Genomic DNA, 19,648 nt, shown 5'->3' with positions numbered 1-19,648 from the left:
TAAAACATCAATTAAAATCATCTTCTTGATTATGTTATGGGGTAATGTTCAGTTCTTTGCTGAAATCCATTTTATTTCATAGTTTAAACATTTCATTTCAAACTGTACTCCAGTCATTTTGGAAAGGATCACAAAGACTAAGAGAAAATGTCTCATCGACGAGTTTACGTAAATATCCCGTGTTGATGTTGTGTACCACAGCATTGTGTATTTGGTAGGAAAATAACAATTTGTCATGATCTTTTCCTATTGATATCAAGATTTTAATGAATGCAGTAAGCACTCTGTTTGCAACTACCACGGTGATTGCGTGAACACGGACGGATCTTACATATGTATATGTGAAGCTGGCTGGGAAGGCACTGACTGTGAAGTTGGTAAGACTTGTAATATTTCGCCACGATTCATTTTAAATTCATGACATGAATAGAGAGTATCAGTGTCGTGAATTATTTCAAGCCACCCATTCACTATACGATTAGATTACTAGTATATCTGATTCTTGGAATAACTTACAAAAGCATTGTAAATAGATTCATTCAAGCATGCAAAATCGTCCTGATTGATGTTACGAAAGGTGCTTTAAATTCTAAATAGCAATAATAGTTTGTGAATAATTTGTGAATTGTGATTAACTAGATGATTTATACTGTACGGTCAACCATGTTCGGCTTCCAACAAAGGGCAGACTTATTTGAAATGTACAATGTGCACAAAAGTAATGTTTTATGACGATTAATACTATTTTGATCCAGTTTCGGAAATCTGAAACCTAACACAACAATAACAAGTTCTTTGTTTTGTGAATATGAATCCCAGTAAAAACGAAAATAATAGGGAGATGGTCCCTTTAAAAAAATTGATACTCAAATCTAACTTCCTTACCTGCTGCAGCTATAAGAGAATGTGGATATCGACCAGGCTTCTCTTCGTCCCGTCCTCGTATCATCGGTGGTTCACCGACTCAGCTCGGGGACTGGCCCTGGATGATTTCTCTCAGAGATCGCTCCAATGTTCATCGATGTGCTGCTGTAGTCATCAACAGTACCACAGCTGTCACTGCAGCACATTGCGTGTACGTTTCATTTTTTTGAGCAAATATCTAGCGGGGGGGGGGGGGGGTCGTTATTTCCATTGACTCAGCCTTGAATGAGCTCAGATTATCCTAAGTATTATTTCGAAAGTTTTACATTTTTATAGATATGAACTCAAAAAGATATTTTCTTTGATTCCTCTATTTCATCATTTTTTATATTTACTCTCTAGAATGTGATTTATTTACATATATCTACATTTTGGCAAATCAAAAGGAAAGTAAATATTGTAGTCCTAAATCTGGTAACACATGTTGGTAATTATTTATTTAAAACCTATGATGTTTTTGGAAGAACATGGCGATGCTGAATAACAGGTGCGAGACCTTTGTGTAGGTCTGAAGCGTATACTGATACTTACAAATGCTCGGGTCTTCATTTCATTAACAAAAATGTAAATTCCTCTTAATTTACTTCGTTTACACTTACCTAAAGTGGCCCTGTATAAATGACGATTGATTGCGAATATTTGATGTTTTCAGAGACAAATTTGAAACAGCGGTTCTGGGTGATCTGAAACTGTCCATGACCTCACCATATCACATGGAGTTAGAGATAATAGGCTTAGCCCATCCTGACTACGACAGTGAAACCATAGCAAATGACATCGGGATCATCAAGTTCAAGACTCCGATCAAGTTTGTCAATGATTACATCAGTCCTATCTGCTTAGGAGTGCACGATGATTATACCCAGTACAAGACTTGCTATATCACTGGATGGGGCCATACGGACGAAGGTGTTGAGACGTTCACTAATATTAGTTTTATTGCAATAACTTTATTGAATTGTTATTTTCATGATTCATTTACGAGAACGGTATAATACAACTACACCTTCTTAACTATGACTATGATTAACGCTCACCGATCTTCTCCGATATATCACTCGAAGATAAGAAATATATAAATGAATGAACGACCGCGACTGTTTTTTTTAAATATCAAACGAAGTTGATTTCAATAGTCTTGTACGTCACCTTTTGAAATGGGGGAACATGGCAATGACGTATTGGATATTGGAAGAAAAAGTTTGTTACACCGGTAGCAAAAAGTAATATATGTATTTGTGTGATACACTAAAAAATATGAATTGAACCTCACTTTGTGTTTTAGTCTCATGTATGTTAATTTTGCAATCACCAGCTTTTAAGCGGTGTACATATTTGATACAAGCAAATTAATAATATGTAGGCGTATATTTTATGTCTCTAATGGACATTTAGAAACTTCAAGCCCGTACTTTAATACTCTATTATTGTGTATTTTATACATTATAGGCGGTGCTGTATCTGACACACTACAAGAAGCTACTGTAAATCTATTTAATCATTCGGAGTGTCAAGAACGGTACTACGACCGCCCGATCACACCAGGCATGCTTTGCGCAGGTCATTTGTCAGGTCAGATGGATGCATGTCAGGTAAGTTGGTACCTTATCGCGTGCCAATGATATTGAGTTCTTTAGATACCTGGATAATTCAGCCTCTTGCTCCCCTTCATGCTGACTACCTTGAAGTAACTTTACACAGTTCTATTCACGTGAATTCAATGCACGTGACTACAATATATAAAATTATTGAATATATACCTTTTACATCTACTTTTGCTGCAACATTTAATTGACTTAAACAGGGTGGAATACTCTTGTGCATCTCATAATATGTTGTAGCTTTCTACTAAGGAATAGGAAGCATCCCATAGCGAATAAAAACTATCAGGTCCCAGACTATATAGTGTGAGTAAAAAAAAAGTTCACATACCACACAAATATGATACCAAATGATTCGGGATAAAACACTCTTTCTTGAGATGTATAATAATTTACTGTTCAAAGATGATTTTTAAAATAATTAGCAATTTTTAAGGTGTAATTTTTGTTTTACTCACACGGTAATGCCAACTTTTTTCAACATTATACAATGCCATGATACGTGTGATGTGTGTTCTGTCAAACCAAGGTAATACTGTATGACACCTCTACCATGTCCAGTGTTTGGATTAAAATGGGCATCTTCATCTTATAATTATTTATAAAAAAAAATTATTAAAAAGAATACCATGCATTCATAGATGAACATTGTACTATGTTTTCCTTCGAACCAGGGTGATACCGGTGGACCTCTCCAGTGTGAAGATCAATATGGCCGCTTTCATCTGGTGGGTATCACAAGCTTTGGCTACGGCTGCGGGAGACCAAACTTCCCTGGTGTCTACACCAAGGTTTCGCATTACAGTCAATTTATAAATTCCACAAGGCATACAATTCCAGATAGTAAGTATCTTCATAGCAGCAGAATGTAATTCATCAATGTATTAATGTAAGCGTTTATAGATTGAACTCTAGGATATGTTTGCAGATGTAGGAGTGACATCCTCATTTGAACTATTCTTTAGGCGAATGCCCAATTGTTCTCGAAAACTTGGAACATTTTGAAACTTTCTTGTACGTTTTCGGCCGTAGGATTTCTTTCAAAATTTCTTGGTTGTTCATGGGAAAATATAAACACATTGTTCTTCGAAATATACTTTTCATTTTTAGAGCGACATACCTTAATTTTAGGCGCCCATTCGGAGTACAATGTAAAAATGACCCATACTCAAGTTTGATGAATGTTGTTTCTTATTTGTTTTCAATACCTTTATTTAAATGATCATGTATTGAAGCCTAAATGCGAAAAGTTGGAAAGCAATTATGTGGTAAAGATGCAGATGATATATATTTTTACTCGAATTTCTTAACTACTCACTGATTACTCTCTCGTATTCCCTTTTTAGAGCACGACGAAGGTGTAAGCCATCTTACTCTTAGTTTGGGTGTTTCTGCGGATTTAAACTTTCCAGGGCCCTTCTTCCCACTGGACCCTTACCGTAACTACATTGGTAGGATCCTGATCATCACAACACACATCGCGAACACAATTGACTTAACCTTTTCCTTCGTGAGCATGGAACGACCATTTGACAAGCTTTACATCGGATACGGTGGGAATCCTAATGATCTCAGCTCCGTCATTTCGGATACTGATGGAGCCTTCGGAACTTTTTATCGGATCGCAAACCAGAGTGCCTGGATGAGGATCGTGTCTGATGGGGAGGTGGGAGGCTTTCATGCGACTGTTGATGCCATATATATTACAGGTGAATTAGAATACGAAGAGTTGGCATACTTTTATGCATTGCTTTTTAATTCAATCAAAGACTGTCAAATACTAAAAGATGTGGGTAAACGTCGAAAAGTTGTACAAAATTGTATTATTAATTTAATCAAAGACAATAAAAAGTAAATAAATAGTTTCACTTCGAATCGGAACTAAAAGATAATACAAACTTACTTTGTGTATTTGTATGGGATTTATCTGACTTAATCATCTTTCTATCTTGAAAGCTTTTAAAATAGTAATAGACCATTTTCGAAATGTAATCAAATTTAATGCATAAATCTTTGTTAAGTGCCATGATACCAATTATTTTTGTATTTCAATTGTCAGATTACAAATTGGATACATTATTTGTTGTGAGGAAGGACAAATATTATGACTTTTCCTACATAACAACACGGTATGTATGCAATTCGCATTCTGACTATTGAAATACAATTATTCGTAACAATTAAATGAACACATTTGTAACGAGGCACTTAACAAATAATTATGCATTTAGTTTTGATTACATTACGAATATGGCCTATTAAAAGAAAATTGTAAAAAATGAAGGAGTTAGACGATTCAGCATCTAGTTACGAGATATTCCTTTGTTTGTCTATAATAAATTGTGTTCCTTCGTTATATTCTGGGATGAATAAACATATTTAATGACCGGATATAATTTCCTTATCATAAGATCCATCGGAGGCATCGTGTAACAACCACTCATGCGATGCTGCGTGTGAAGAATTTTCATCGGGATACGTTTGCCTTGGTAAGTTTCGATTTTGAGATACACATTTATCATATGTTTCCTAAACAGTTGTCCTAAATTATTAGTGTATTCTGTTTGTCCAAGCAACTCAAAACCGCATGGCAATATTTAAAGGTAAAGACCAGTATTGGAAACACCCCAATTTCAAAAAAATGAAATGGAAGCTCTCATTACCAATCATGTGAAAGAATATGTTTTGACTAATACATGATGCTAAAAAATTTGCCGGGAAACCGCCTACTTATTCATATATTTGGTAAATTTGTTTCTCTCATGGTCTGTGAGAGATATAGGGTAGTCCCATATACATCTTTCTGTGTATAGTGCTTGTAACTTTACGAAGAATGGGCCAAATTTCTTATCATTTTGATGATTCCAGAACCTTGCAGATGCTAGATGCTAGATGATCAACCTTTTCTGATCGATTCCACAACGTTTCTTTCACAATGCAATCACATGGCCATAACTGGTCTTTACCTTTAAAAGGCACACTTCTCGCGAAATGTACTGTCGTTAAAACATTTGATGACCGTGATTGCGGTACTAAAGTTTTAATTCACCATTAAGAAGGCCAAGGAGAGACATCATTTTTAGAATTATAGATTTACAATTTTAGCATGTTGTACCCAACACTGTAAATATGGTATCCAATATTTTAAAGTGTCAACCTAGGAGTCGAAATAGTTGTCATTCCTCATGCCTTTTAAATGTGTGACTTTAAAGTGTGAGTTTTAAAAGGGATGATGGCAGACTCTTTTCATTTCTTACTTTTGAAATATCAAAGATCCGGATCATTTTTCGATGCTTTCGGTCAACTGTAATTTTGAGCATTCCCTGTGTGGTTGGGATCAAGTGAGTGAAGGGGATGATATCGACTGGATTCGAGGATCACCCAGGACAGAGAGTGATCATACCTATGGCAACTCAAGTAAGTTCCCTGTATATGTTCTGTTTATTTCCCTGTGTTTGATATGGATATTGATGAAGAAGATCGGTTGTACTGCTAAGTAGTTCATTTAAGACAAGATGGCTGATGCCAACGATAATGTACATTATAGGATTGGTGTTATAATATCGATATAGCGGGGCGTCTCCTACCAATTTAAATTGAGAAAACGCCATTAAAATTTTTTGTTCATTCATAGTTTATACTTCATTTAGCTTTAGCACTTTCTTGAATTAAACCTTACCTGTATAATTAATATGCTTATACTTGATTACTTTATGGTCCGCTGTTCGAGTCCCGCCGCGACTCTAATTTCTTTAAGCAATACGTTTGCTGCTATAGGTATTTTGTATTACTATATAGTCCTGTATAGTAGATGGGTACCTGGTAGGGATTTATTCATATAATACTTACAGCGCCTAAGGGCAGCTAGGTTCGATATAGCAAATGTAATAATATTACGTTGTAGGCGCCTTGGAAATTCATCGGTAAGGATACGCGAGAAATATGAATGTAGATATCATTATCATCATTGTTGTTTTATTACTATACTATTACTACACTACTACTACAACTACTTCTGCTACTACTACTACAAATACTACTACTACAGCTGCTACTACTAGTATTACTGCTACTGCTATTACTACTACTGCTACCATTATTACAATTTAACTACTACTACTACTGCTATTACTACTACTTCTACTACCTGGGTACAGGTAGGCCTTTCAATTTATATTCTTATACACGTATAACTCCTTTTTTTATCTTGGTAAATCGGTTGATTCCAGGTGGGTATTACTTATTCACCGAAACCTTATTCGCGAGCAACGACCGTATTTGTAGGCTCATCAGTCCAAGGATCACACCTCATAGCCCCTTATGCTTCAGCTTCTATTACAACATGCACGGTACAGGCATTGGGACGCTCAGCATTATCTATCTTGACGAACACAACATGACGACACAGCTCCTGTGGAACACGTCAGGATCGAGGGGGTACATGTGGCTAGTAGGTGAGGTAGATCTCAGTGAGCTGGGGCCAGGTTGGATCATCGTTGAAGGTACCGGTCACATGGCGGTCGATGACTTCAGACTTACCGACAATTGTTTCCCACGAGTTGGTACGTATGCCTTCGATTGTATATATCAATTTCATAATCGAGTTTTCCTTGTTTTTATGTCAATAAAGATTCTCTTTGACTGTCCAGTTTTTCTAACGTGTTGATTTTTTTCTCCAATTGCTGTGTGTCTATTCGAAGCAAGTTGTTCTGGGACCGGACTTAGCCCTTTTTGAGGATCTTTAATCTTTTTTCTTCATTGATGTATTTGCTTCGAAATATAGATGTTGCTTTTTTTTTTTTTTTAATCTATGAAGAACAAAACATAATACATCAGTTTTCATAACTTCTGTCAAACGTTCTTGGTAAATTTACATTACTTGATAACAAACTGGATCAATGATCTTTTATATTTCTCCCAGGTGATGAAGACAGTTACACAGTACTCCGACCTGGTTCGCCGATTTATGTAACATCACCTGACTTTCCGAATTCATATCCCCCAAACATCACCCGTACATTGCAGTTCCGTGTACAAAATGGAACGGGGGCTCACATCGTCTTTGAATCATTATCGTTGGAACCTGTGTTCGATACGCTCGCTGTAGGGAGGGGTCCTGACCCCACGAACCAGAGCACCGTTGTCTTTGAACTCTCCGAAGAACCTAACGGACAGCTTATTTCGGGCTTTATACCTGAACGGGAGTTCTGGTTCGTATTCAAGAGTGATTGGACAGTCTCGAGAGACGGATTCAGAGCTGTGCTCGTAGCTATCGATGGCAGTAAGTTGCGCCTTTTTAGTAACTCTATTCAAATAGTCCACGTAGAGTCTATTGAGTCTGTGCTGGTGCTAGTTCAAGTAGAGCACCTTCACTTTACTATTTTTTACGGAGCACAATATTTTTGTTTTCTTAGTGAGATTCCACCGTTGTGAAGCTGATATAACAAATTAGCATGGTTTAAAAAATTCTTATTGTCTGGTTAATGTGAGAATTCATGAATTTGAAAGCTTCATAGTAATCTTGAAATTATATGAACATTAAATTTTATTATTGCATTATAGTCTTATACTCATTAAAATCAATAAATATCTTTACAAAAACCACATTGCTGCATCAGAAAACCTTTATTAGGCCCATAATTGATTCCAATATCTAATACTGGAGCCAACACACACGTATCCAGAGTTATAAAGGCCAACCGGTGCCATGAGACAGGTTTCACTTAATTGTTTAGAATTGAGCTCATTCTTATAGTTTTTTCCGTTTTGGATGTTGAGTAGGCATTAAACACAAGACATTTAAGTATTGTTCCTTGTAGCTGTAGAGTGTATTATAAAGACGTGACCAATACAAACATTTCGTTTCAGATTTGACAAATCCTCAACCCTGGGAGTCAACTCCATCCCCATCACAAACAACTCCTGGTACGTTATCAACATTCTAATATTGATAAACACGATCGTGAATACGTTCGCAAAAGCGACCTACGGCAACAAATAGCCATGTGTGAAACCTATTGAAATAAGCGAACGTGACAGTGATTTGGTTTAGGCGAAAACACTTTGTAGAGTTTCATGTTTGATTTGATACGATTTCTGCATTTTCCCAAATACAATAACTAAAAAAGAAAGAACATGTGAACGTAAGGTATAATAATAAATATCCAAACAATAATACATTAATTTTGAAATTTTGTTTACATAATAACGAACTTAGCATTTCTATAACATATAATTATAAATTCAAATTATTGTTCGAACTATCCTTGGAAAAAGTGCAAGAGACCGCACTCATAGGCATGCTTGACTAGGATGGTGGCCTCAAAAGAAAAATCTTAAAGTGAAGCTTAAAATGAAATTGTGTTCATTCGATCTTTGTTTATGAGTTTGTGAGTGTATCGTGTATGTGTGTGTGTGTGTGTGTGTATGTGTGTGCGTGCGTGCGTGCGCGTGTGTGTGTATCTGTGTTTGTATGTGTGTAGCGAATGGTGGATGTGCACGAAGCTTTGTGTGGTATGGTGAAGTAGAAACAAATGTAGCCTTTTCAATAAATCGCTTTAGATGCAATGGTTCTTAATTGATCTATCTTTGCTTTCTCTTTGATTCACATTATATCATAGGGCTGGCTCCTGATAACATCTATCTTTCCCCAGGAAATACCACTGTTATTACTTCACCAAATTATCCCAATTCGTACCACAACAACGCCGAAGTTTTGTGGCATGTCATTACGAGCTCAGGGTATGGTTTTGTGGTGAATATCACGGAGTTTCAGACAGAGCCGTGCTGTGACTCTCTAACCATCTACACTGGAGGAACACCGAATTTTGATGAAAAAGTACAGATAACCAGCTTGAGAGGAAATTATTATGGTTCACCTTTCATAGTATATGGAAGCAATCTTTGGCTGAATTTTAGTAGTGACTTTTTAGTCGTTTCCCAAGGCTTCAGAGCAGAAATCAATACCATCCAATTGCCTGGTAAGTGTGTACTTATTCATGTCGATTTCGCAACTATTTCATTGTCATCTTTATCATTATATATAACCAATCTGTGGTCAGCAACGCCATTTATGATTTCAACGCATTTCCGACTCATTAAAGACTGATGATAGCATAGAATATTATAAGCACGTGCATTAATGTTATATTCACATTTCTCTCGTTCCACACATCCTTAACTTGGTTCAGTAATTAATTAGGTTATCAAAAGAGTTTGTTTCACTTTCCACCTTGATATGACACTTTACAAATACCGCTAAAAAACAGAGATGTAGAAACTTGTAAATTATCCAGTTATACGGGAGCGAGAGGGGTGGGGGGGGGGGGGGGTGGGTGGTAGAGCATCTTTTATTTAGAGTAGATGATTATGCACATATATTCTAATTGATCTTACCCTGTAATGAGGTGTGTTATTACAATGTAATCACTACGTACCAGAGTTAGTTTTCCCCGGGGCTTTCTGTCACGGCACATAAATAAAAACGCATCAAAACAAATGTAGGCTCGTTACCTAACATTCTGAATTGAGATAAACTAGCACTCACTTTCGAAGGCGTTATATGTTCTTTCATTACTCGTTGTTATAATTTGCTGACATCATGACGAATGTTGTCTTAGATTGCAACCATGGCGACGGTTTCCGATGCCCGGATAGTCGATGTATACCTAGTGATTTTGAATGCAATGGCGTTGATGACTGCGGAGACTTTACTGATGAAACAGATTGCCGTAAGATACCCAATTTCGCTCTTTCTCTAAGTTTTAACACTCGAATTATGATAAAAAGTTTTTTTTGCTGTATCAGAAAACCTTTACTAGGCCCATAATTGTTTCCAATATCTTTTACTGGAGCCATCACACATGTATCTAGAGTTTTAAAAGGACAACGAGTACCATCAGACAAGTTTCTCCAATTTTTTGAGAACGAACATTTTTCCTATAGTTTTTCAGTTTGGGATGTTGATTAGGCATTAAACACAAGATATTCAAGTATTGATATGTGTAATTGTAGAGTGACTTTTAAAGACGTGACCAATACAAACATTTCGTTTCAGATCTGACAAACCCTCAACCCTGGGAGTCAACTCTATCCCCATCACAGACAACTCCTGGTACGTTATCAACATTCTACTATTGATAAACACGATCGCGAATACCTTCGCAAAAGCGACCTACGGCAACAAATAGCCATATGTGAAACCTATTGAAATAAGCGAACGTGACAGTGATTTGGTTTAGGCGAAAACACTTTGTAGAGTGTCATGTTTGATTTGATACGATTTCTGCATTTTCCCAAATACAATAACTGAAAAAGAAAGAACATGTAAACGTAAGGTATAATAATAAATATCCAAACAATAATAAATTAATTTTGAAATGTTGTTTCCATAATAACGAACTTAGCATTTCTATAACATATAATTATAAATTCAAATTATTGTTCGAACTATCCTTGGAAAAAGTGCAAGAGACCGCACTCATAGGCATGCTTGACTAGGATGGCGGCCTCAAAAGAAAAATCTTTAAGTGAAGCTTAAAGATAAAGACCAGTTAAGGTCATGTGATTGCATTGTGAAAGAAACGTTGTGGAATCGATCCGAAAAAGTTGATCATCTAGCATATAAGTATTGGTGTGTACTGCAAGGTTCTGGAATCATCAAAATGATAAGAAATTTGGCCCAGTCTTGGTAAAGTTACAAGCACTGTACACAGAAAGATGTATATGGGACTACGCACACGTGCGCGACACGTGCGTTTATCTCTCACATCCCAATAGATAAACTAATTTACCAAATATATCAGTAGGCGGGGTCCCGGCAAAATTGTTATCATATATTAGTCAAAACATATTCTTTCACATGATTGGTAATAAGAGCTTCCATTTCATTTTTTGAAATTGGAGCGTTTCCAATACTGGTCTTTACCTTTTAAATAAAATTGTGTTCATTCGAGCTTGAGAGGAAATCATTCTAGTACACCTCCTATCATAGTTTATGGAAGCGATCTTTAGCTGAATTTTAGTAGTGACTTTTCAGTTGTTTCCCAAGGCTTCAAAGCAGAAATCAATACCATCCAATTGCCTGGTAAGTGGGTACTTTATCATTTCAATTCGCAACTTTAAAAAAAATAATAATTGAGAAGTTGTTATTGATCCAATAACATTTTTACATTCAACATAGACATAATACAAATATACATATATTTATATCCATTTAACAACAATAAATCAAAGAAGAAATCAAATGGATCTATAGTATAAAGAATAGAAAAACATCAGCGATCGTCAAAATCCCCCTCCCTAGAACAAAAAAGGATTTCCGTCAGCGTTCTATTATCTGCTAAACTGCATAAATGGGATTATGTTTTAAAAACTGGACATTTAGCGCCATTTTTCATTGTGCCTATCTATTTTGTTGCGTCTTTCAGCAATAACCCTTTCTACCGTCTGAAAATACTTAACATAATGTACACAAATAATGAACGTTGGGCATGTTTTCTGTAATGATACACCTCAAGATATATTCCTTTCCTAACAAAATCAGGAAATTAAAGGTGAAAACGTTTCTTACTTTGACAAGCTTGGTCAGCCCAAACAGGATATTTTTAGTTGGCAAAATCACGGGTAGAGAGAGTTCCGAAAAGCTCTGCTTTGGCATAACCAAAACTGTTCTATAACTTTATATAAAACAAAACGGTGTTCAATATTTTCATCATCATTATTACAAAAGTAGGAAGCTGCATTTTCAATTCTCTTAATACGAACCAACCAGACTTTAGTTAATATTAGATTATGGATGATTTTTAACTGACACATTCGTAATGTTGTATCTATTGTGAGCATAAATGGCAACTTAAAAAACTCAACATCGGTGGAATTAATGAAGGCTGTACAGATCATTGAGTTAGGCGAAAGTAGACGAAATATATGGATTGTTAAATTGTCTACACATATAATACATTTGCCCTTTGGACACGTCAACAGAATTTCTAACGATACCATCTCTAGTTACAGTTGGAATGGGGCTTAAAGGAAGCATAAAAGTGTGGAAGTTTTGTTGAATAAAAAATGTTTCCATGTAGAGGGGAGTTTCTTGTAACAGTCTAACAAAGTAAAATATTCTACAGACGAAAGAACTTTTTCTTTTGCATCTTTCCTATCATAGGTCGCCCGTATATATCTAGCATGTGCGCGATTTTCACAATTCCTTTGTCAAAAGTACTTGACTTGAAAATAGTTTTACCATCAAGAAGTTGTGGTTACTGGAAATTACCGTGTGATATGATCTACATCCCAAAGGTATCATCCCTCATCACAAAGCGAAACGTATTTGTTAACTTCAAATATCTGTTTTAATGGCAGGAGGAGATTTCTACCTCAACCTCGGAGATTCTTGGATCTTCACGTCGCCCAACTACCCATCCAATTACCAAAATTCACTCAGCGTCTCATGGACCGTCCATTCTCAACCAGGCAATGGCTTGATGATAACGTTCATAGACTTCGATGTTGAGCAGAGTTATGATTTCTTATTCATTGAATCATTGAATGCTACCGACGGGAGAGTGCGAATCGCATCTTTGACGGGGTCTTTTCTTCCTAGAAATATTCACGTCAACGTCTCGCCGATACAGATCCGTTTTGCCAGTGATTATGAAACTATCCAAAAAGGTTTCAGCCTTCGAGTGACATCTATACCAGGTTGTTATATCACCTTTCCAATTTAAGTTTTTTTCGTGAATTCCAGCAGCATTGGCATTTTTGAAAGATGTGTGTATCCAGGCGCGTACACAGGGGGGGGGGGGGGGGGGGGGGGGGGGGGGTTGGGGATTAACCCCCTTTGGTATTTTAATATGTTGTGTAAACCCCCCCCCCCCATAACCCCCTAAAACACCCCTTTTTTAATTTTTTTATTAAAAAATAAAAATAAAAAATTTTGAGACCAAAAAAAAAGAAAAAAAGTGACCTCTTACCCCCCCCCCGTTTATTCAGCGGCTGGCTGAGTCGTTGCGAAATTTTCGGCCCGATTTATAAATGTTAAAACCCCCCCCCCCCCCCCCCCCCTTGAAAAAATCCTGCGTACGCGCCTGTGTGTATCTGTATAATTTTGATGGATTTCGAAACGTAGCGCTGATCCATAATGGCAATGGCACAATATATTTCCATTATTATGATGATTGTTGTTGAATGTACTAGTATACACCAGTTTACAGTTGTATCAGTGCGCATGAGCAGACAGATGACCTCGGGTCATTGGCCCCGGAACAGGGCCAAATTGGCCCTGTTCCGGGGCCAATGACCTCTGACCTCTGGTATTTATGCGTAAATTAAGATTGCGCCCATGCAAATGATGATATGCGCGCACAACGCAGCGCGCAGGCAGTGATATCATCATAATTTGCATGGGCGCAATCTTAATTTACGCATAAATACATGACCTCTAGGTCATTGGCCTTGTTTAAAATGGCGCACACAACTGTAAACTGGTGTATTGTTATCATAAATATTATTGTTGTTATAGTTGTTGTTTTTGTTATTATTATTATAATCTATATTATAATCAATAATATTTGTTTATTTACACTATTATTACTATAATTACCATCATCGTATTATTATCATATACCTTCATATTATTGTTGACATCTATATTAACATCATCATTGTCACACCATCATTATTGGCATCTTCCTTTTATCAAAGTCATTATAAATATTATTTATCATTATTTCGTTATGTTCAGGAGGGTGTAATGACACAGAATGCTCAACAGGTGTATGCATCAGCCGGTCTACGATGTGTGATGACTATAATGACTGCGGAGATTTCAGCGATGAAGAGTATTGCCGTAAGAATGTTTGTTATTATTTCCTTGATCAGTAACATACACTAATTAACAAAATACATATACGTCCGATATTCCCATGTCAGATGTATTGACACAATAGAACTGCTCTTTCCTGACGTTCTCCTTTGATCTTGCAAAAAAGATTAAAAATATAAAAAAACATTATTTATAAGGTGAAGGACAAACTTACAATGTCTTATCGAATAAACATATCGTAAGACGAAAACAATAATATTTATATTGATCACACACGTATGACACCAAGCTCATTATTTCGAACCACGTATATGAAACGTGGTCTCCAATTTTCAGATGTAACTATTGGTTTCTGGATAACGTGATTTCCAAAATGTCTTTTTTATTTTATTTATTTTTATTTTGTTATTTTGCCTGGATAATACTTACAATTATATAATTATACTGAGATTCATTTATTGTTTATCACAAGTTGAGGCGTGTATACTTGGTTTGCAGATTTAGCGTTATCATTCATTTATGTTATTATCGCGGCAAATCGTCAAAATTGCATCCTCCCCCCCCCCCATTAAATCGTCGAACAGTTTCTTTCCAATTTGAAAACCCTACGGACGTCACAAACTACTTTAAATTAAATGTTGATCTTTGATTCTCACCAACAGCTCCGTGTACGGACATACCTTCATCATGTAGGAGTATAGTACCTTACAGCGAGACTTACTTTCCTCATAGATATGCTGAGAGTTTAGAAGCAGCTATGTATACAATGTACCAGGTATACATAATAGAGTTGCAAATTATAAATTTCTCACATTGCTTAAATATATAATGATTGTATTGAAGTGTCTTACCTGTTCAAATGCATTAATCGACAAACTTAGACAAAAAGATGGTAATGATTTTTTGAGTACGCATTAAACAATTTTGAACTACATTATTGTCCTTATATATATTTTTTGTTGTTATTTTGGTTGTCTTTACCTTATTTTCTCATCTTTAGATTATATGGTTTTGCTGTGATCTTCGTTAGTACAATATTTCAATGTTCATACCAAAATTGATTTCTTGCAGACTGAAGTTTAAAGTTTTATATTTATTAGTTCAATATTTTCTCAGTGATAGAAAGGCTTCAAAGGTACCGCTTGAAGATACCATGCGCATTAACTATATGTCACTGTTTACAAGTCTACTGTCCCCAAGTACTCTAACCGGAATAAAAAATGTATGATGGGAACACAAAATTTAAGCTTGAAGCTTGTATTGATAATTATGGTATGACATTGTCGGACTAATCAATTTTCTGTTTACATTGTTTTGAGATGTTGTTTGATGCGTTGTCTAATTCTGAGTTAAACAGTTTGTGTTGTGATGGTATTATTCCTATTAGATCCAGAGTACACCTGGAACAGTCATGTCCTCTAGAATGCTCGAGACGTTATGTCGAACGTTTTACCCACAATGCATCCATCATGGACCCACCAAGAGAGCCTGCCGATCGGCTTGTATTGAACTGGAAGAAGAATTTCGTGTCCCCTACGAGCTATACATTGGTGAGGATTGGCCTCTTGATTGTAATGGTCTCCCAGACTCAATAGGCAGCTCCGATGGATCGTGCACAGAACCCGATGGAGGTAGGATATTTATATTATTCATTGGTTTGAAATAAAGTGGGATGAAATAAAACAAAATAGTCTTAATTTGGCAACTTTGTAGAGAAGAACAAACAATACAACATACAACACAATAATCATCTGTACTAAAGTAACTGCTTTTGTCACATTATTACCTGTTTGGGTGGAGTTCTTATGGTTTTATTCGACGTGCTAATGTGATGGATCCCGTGACGTAATCTGGTAAATTGATGCGTGTAATTCTTGCGCCACAAATTTTCGTGATAAATCCATATAAGCGAATGTCAGTGTACATAACAACTAGTTGTGCCTGTAGCTATAGATCATCGAATGAAATTGTGATGTCATTGTAGATTTTAAATCGAAAATGTTGATTCTTGTGGTATTATTGCAAACAAATTTATTGTCATTAATTTATTAAAAACAAAGGATATTTCGTATCAAACAGAATTATAAAAAGCAATGAAGTGTATAAATATAATACGTGAATAAAAGATCATATGGAAATTTCCTTGGGTCAAACCAGAGTCATGGATCCAACAAGCCCAAGTCACTCCATGATTTTGGTCGAGCCAAATGCTTACTATATAACAAAAGTAAGAAGTGGACTGCATGCACTGCAGCTATCGAACTACTGAATTTGATGGGCCGTCTTGTTTAATATGCAATATCAAAAACAGACCCAAAGGGTGAGGACGTAGCTGTAAGGCCAAAAAAAAATTGTTTGGTTGTAATCGATTGCTTTTCTGGCGGGCGGGCGGATTTTTTTTTTTCCCCCATTTTTTTTTTTTTTAAATATTTTTTTTCCATAAAAAAAAATAATCATTGGGATTGTCAAGCATTTAAACAAACACAGTCTATAAAATACATTAATATGGTAAAAGACGAGTTTAATGTACAATGAATATCAAGACCAACGCAGAAAGTATTTTGGGCTTTGAAATACAGCACCTTTTGAACCTCCATTGTACTACTTATAGCTACTTGCGCCCTCTATGTAGCAAACAATGCCTAATCGGTGACCATTGGTCCCCCATGATCCTCTTTATCTTATATTAACTGAGAGCTGATTTGATGAGATAACCACCTGTCCAGTGACCTTGAAGGGTGGTCTAATCCCTCCTGTAAACTAGTACAGATGGGCTTTAAAATGAGTTTACGAATGCTCAGAACCTGATTTAAATGAACGGCATTTTGACATAGAAAAATAAAAATGGTAAGTTTAATATATACCTAATTGCGTACTGAAAAGTCAAAACTGGCAACGGGACGCATTTTGATCCTTGCAAATGCATAAAATGGTGTGTTTGACATTTAAGATTGCTCCCCCAAAACAATTAAATTAAAAAAATAAAATTAAAAAAAAATTGAATTAAAAAAAAAAAATGAATTAAAAAAAAAAAAAATATTAAAAAAAAATATTAAAAAAGGCGAGCGGCCCGAAAATGACGAGCGGGCGGTCGAGGACAACCAAATGATTTTTTTCGGGCCTAATGACCAAGGTATCAGTGTACCATTTTACTATTAAATAGAATCCATAATATGATTACTTCTTCGGTCATGTAACTCCTAGACTTAACTACCACAACTGATGTTAATTTGCATGGTGGTTTATCTTTTATTTGAAATGGACTTAGATTTCCTCAACACAACGATCTGTGGCACCCGTCCAGCGTACACCCCAGACCAGTCCCGAATAGTTGGCGGGGTCAACGCTAAAGAAGGGGAATTCCCCTGGATGGTGTACCTTTATGACCTTCGTCAGGGTCAGTTCTGCGGCGGTACCCTTATAGGACATGAGTGGGTCGTCACCGCAGCGCATTGCATGTGAGTACCCGACTAGACCGATTCCTCTACTTAAAGATTGCCCGTAGTGGTAATTGATCAACACACATACACACTTAAAGAATACTCCAAATAAATTGTACTCATTTGCAAGTCACAGGACTGATATCGAGTCACTATACTAGGTCGTATCATCAAACAGCTTGATGAAATTCGTATTACTCCTGACTGTGTACATTTACAACGACGGGTGGGAGGGGGGGGGGTGGGGGGAGGTGTACACGACCGGATCATTGCTTCTCATTTAAATATGACACATTTCATTATAAACAAATGTCATGAATAAAGACACATTGATGCACTTCTCCTTGATTTCGTTGGATAGAGACCCTCGCTTTTCCTTGGATCGCATTGTGATAGGGGACCTACGTCTCTCGTCGTATACAGCGTATCATCGTAGCATCCCACCCACAGAGGTAATCCTTCACCCAAGCTACGGTACCTTCGGAAACGATGCAGACATTGCACTCATCAGATTGTCAGAGCGTGTTGAGTTCTCGGACTTTGTGAGGCCAGCATGTTTGGCAGAGGCTGTGAACGAGACTAAGGAATACCACAGGTGTATGGTGTCTGGATGGGGAGACACTCGGGAAGGTACGGATTATATAAATAGTGAGGGGCGAGCGGTGCAACCGAAACCAGTGCAAATTATACCGAAGAAAATTATCAGAACGTGTTCAAGCAATAACGGACTTTAAATAATCTGATTGAATGAATTCCTGAAAAGTGGTGATATTACATCTTTTACATCTATTATCTCTTTTTTAAGAGGGCGAGAGTATTGCTTTGACTATATAAACTCATATCCTGTAGTTACTGCCTTCTTTGAATATCATTTGTCGCCCACATGACATCGAATAAGATCTAGGAAGTTTATCAAGTAAAGAACGATGCATATATGACAAAATATGTTCTAATGTCAAAACATGTCAAATTCCATTGCAGAAATGAGTGTATTACATAATTGCTTAATGATGGTTCTTTTACTATGATACATAATCACATTAATACTAATTGACTTTCAAGTTGTCATTCATTGTCGGATTCATCAGCAGCATGTGTGTTCCATGTGGCTTTTAACCTTGTCAACCATGTCAACACGTTTATTTCCATGTTACAGACGCTGCTGATATTATACAGAAAGCTGTTGTTCGTCTGATTGAGAATGAGGTTTGTGAAAACCTTTTGGGTGAAGGTCGGATCACAGAGCGTATGATATGCGCTGGATACGAACATGGTGGGATCGATACATGTCAGGTGAGTTTACTTTATTGTTAAATCATCAAAGAAATCGTGCCTTCTTTACACCAATGTCATAATGTGTTCTGAATTGTCTTTTGTCCTCACTTCCACCTTGACTGACTCTAACTTTTAAGAAGAATTGAAAGACACACATCTTTAATAAATGAATATCTATCTATATTCGTTTTTTTTATTGTGCTGTATGTCTGACTAGCATTAATTTGACACGAAAAGCGCATTAATACATTTCTATTGGATTTAGGATTATACAAATATATTTGTATTTATGTATGTACGTACGAACAAAATGTTCTTATAAGTATTTCTGGTAATTAGAAACCGCCTAGCAACACCCCTTCATTTGGATCCTTCGTGCTATTTCAGTTACAAACTCTTCATTATTGCTCTAGGGTGACAGTGGAGGACCAATGGTGTGCGAAGGAGTCGATGGTAGATGGCATCTTGTGGGTGTGACCAGCTGGGGTGAAGGGTGCGCCAACCCGTATTCTCCTGGAGTGTATGCCAGGGTCTCTCATCTGCTCCCCTTTATCTACAGTGTTCTTGAAGGAAGTAAGTACTGA

General features: G+C 36.5%; 1 protein-coding gene across 1 annotated transcript in view; it reads left to right on the top strand.

Annotated features, from left to right (window-relative positions):
• Positions 1-19,648, top strand: part of LOC579064 — a 55,631-nt gene extending 35,983 nt beyond the window's left edge. Inside the window, exons 41-59 of the mRNA XM_030984936.1 lie at positions 261-377; positions 895-1,075; positions 1,577-1,833; positions 2,374-2,516; positions 3,200-3,368; positions 3,872-4,234; positions 4,937-5,014; positions 5,799-5,942; positions 6,755-7,087; positions 7,447-7,806; positions 8,394-8,450; positions 12,888-13,226; positions 14,269-14,373; positions 15,012-15,124; positions 15,737-15,980; positions 17,618-17,807; positions 18,151-18,419; positions 18,946-19,082; positions 19,478-19,648. Coding sequence (XP_030840796.1) covers positions 261-377; positions 895-1,075; positions 1,577-1,833; positions 2,374-2,516; positions 3,200-3,368; positions 3,872-4,234; positions 4,937-5,014; positions 5,799-5,942; positions 6,755-7,087; positions 7,447-7,806; positions 8,394-8,450; positions 12,888-13,226; positions 14,269-14,373; positions 15,012-15,124; positions 15,737-15,980; positions 17,618-17,807; positions 18,151-18,419; positions 18,946-19,082; positions 19,478-19,648 — 3,770 coding nt within the window. The remainder of the gene's footprint in view (positions 1-260; positions 378-894; positions 1,076-1,576; positions 1,834-2,373; positions 2,517-3,199; positions 3,369-3,871; positions 4,235-4,936; positions 5,015-5,798; positions 5,943-6,754; positions 7,088-7,446; positions 7,807-8,393; positions 8,451-12,887; positions 13,227-14,268; positions 14,374-15,011; positions 15,125-15,736; positions 15,981-17,617; positions 17,808-18,150; positions 18,420-18,945; positions 19,083-19,477) is intronic.

This window comes from Strongylocentrotus purpuratus, unplaced genomic scaffold (assembly GCF_000002235.5).
Source record: "Strongylocentrotus purpuratus isolate Spur 01 unplaced genomic scaffold, Spur_5.0 spur5_scaffold_14, whole genome shotgun sequence".
Lineage (NCBI taxonomy): Eukaryota > Metazoa > Echinodermata > Echinoidea > Camarodonta > Strongylocentrotidae > Strongylocentrotus > Strongylocentrotus purpuratus.
Note: the sequence above shows the minus strand (reverse complement) of the source record. Positions and strands in the feature narration are given on the sequence as shown.